The 1,207-nt window shown below is 45.7% G+C and overlaps 1 protein-coding gene across 1 annotated transcript; it reads right to left on the reverse strand.

Annotated features, from left to right (window-relative positions):
- Positions 1 to 373: 373 nt before the first annotated feature.
- On the reverse strand, positions 374 to 1,060 carry Pmar_PMAR025303 (hypothetical protein; the record flags this gene model as incomplete). The annotated part of the gene is made up of 2 exons (XM_002784543.1): positions 374 to 886; positions 920 to 1,060. Coding segments are annotated over 2 exons (654 nt in total), but the record flags the coding sequence as incomplete, so codon positions are not given.
- Positions 1,061 to 1,207: the final 147 nt, after the last annotated feature.

A 1,207-nucleotide genomic window follows, 5' to 3' on the forward strand; every position in this document is an offset into this window, starting at 1 on the left:
AAACCTTACCCACAAAGTGTGGGTCTTCAGAGGCTCGTCGCAATACTTCTTTCACATTGGCCGTGAGCCATGAAGGACTCATGGCCAGGCCAAACGGAAGAACGTTGAAGACGTAACTGGTACCATCCCAATAAATACCTAGGTAAGGCTGATCTTCCTTCCGCATTTGAATACGGAGGAAAGCCTTGCTTAGGTCCATAGTTACCCACTTATCACTTTGTCTCCACTGAGTGACAATATCTACTATACGTAACATGTCACACTCAGTTTCACGGAGATAAGGATCTAGAGATTGTCCGTTTATCACGGGTCGCACAGGAGTAGTAGGATGACCCACCCTTATCACAGGGTGATGAAACAAAAAATGCTTCACCTCCTCACTGTCGACAGGACGGATAAACCCATTATCAAGCCATTGCTTGAACTGGTCACTATAAGCATCCACCAGTTCTTGGCCACCTCTTCTCTTTAGCGAATACTCCAACCTCTTAGCTCTCTTGACCGCAGCCTTGAAAGCCTTGTGGGGCCTTTGGGACGATCTCCATTCCAATGATGCCATCCTACCCTCATAGGTTTTGGACTCATAGACCTTAGTGGCATTAATCTCATCGGCGACATCAGCCATTTGTGACTTTACATGGTCACAATGAATAACCACTCGATGAGGATCTTCCACCATAACCTTATTGACTTGAGACGGGTCAGTCAACAAGCAATCCTTTTCATGATGGCAGTTAATCATCTTCCCGATAACGAAGCCGAAGTCTTCAAACTGATCTCTACCAATGAGAACCTTGTCCTTCTTGATAGTCTTTAGTATGATAAACCTTGCTTCTCTACCAGATTGAACATATTGGCCAACACCATCAACCGGCTTGGTCAATTGCTGAACCATACAATGCCATGCGTGCGTTATCACTTGCCTACTGCCATCAGCCATAGTACAAGTTAAGGGTTGAGGCAGTTTAGCAACACGTCCAGCCTTCTTCCTTACCATCTCCTCGACCGTGTGGTTGTCGATGATGCTCAAATTAGCACCCGTATCCAATAACCCACACATATCGACAGTTTCATAAGGATTCCCGCAGAAGACCTTGAATTTGGCATATATCATACCCTTTTTCAGATCCAACCACGAGACGGCCTTAGTCTGGCATTCGTAGATCTCACCAATCTCAGCTTTCTCCATCTGTGTGTCACCAATCTC

Source organism: Perkinsus marinus (genome assembly GCF_000006405.1).
Source record: "Perkinsus marinus ATCC 50983 genomic scaffold scf_1104296934858, whole genome shotgun sequence".
Classification (NCBI taxonomy): Eukaryota; Perkinsozoa; order Perkinsida; family Perkinsidae; genus Perkinsus; species Perkinsus marinus.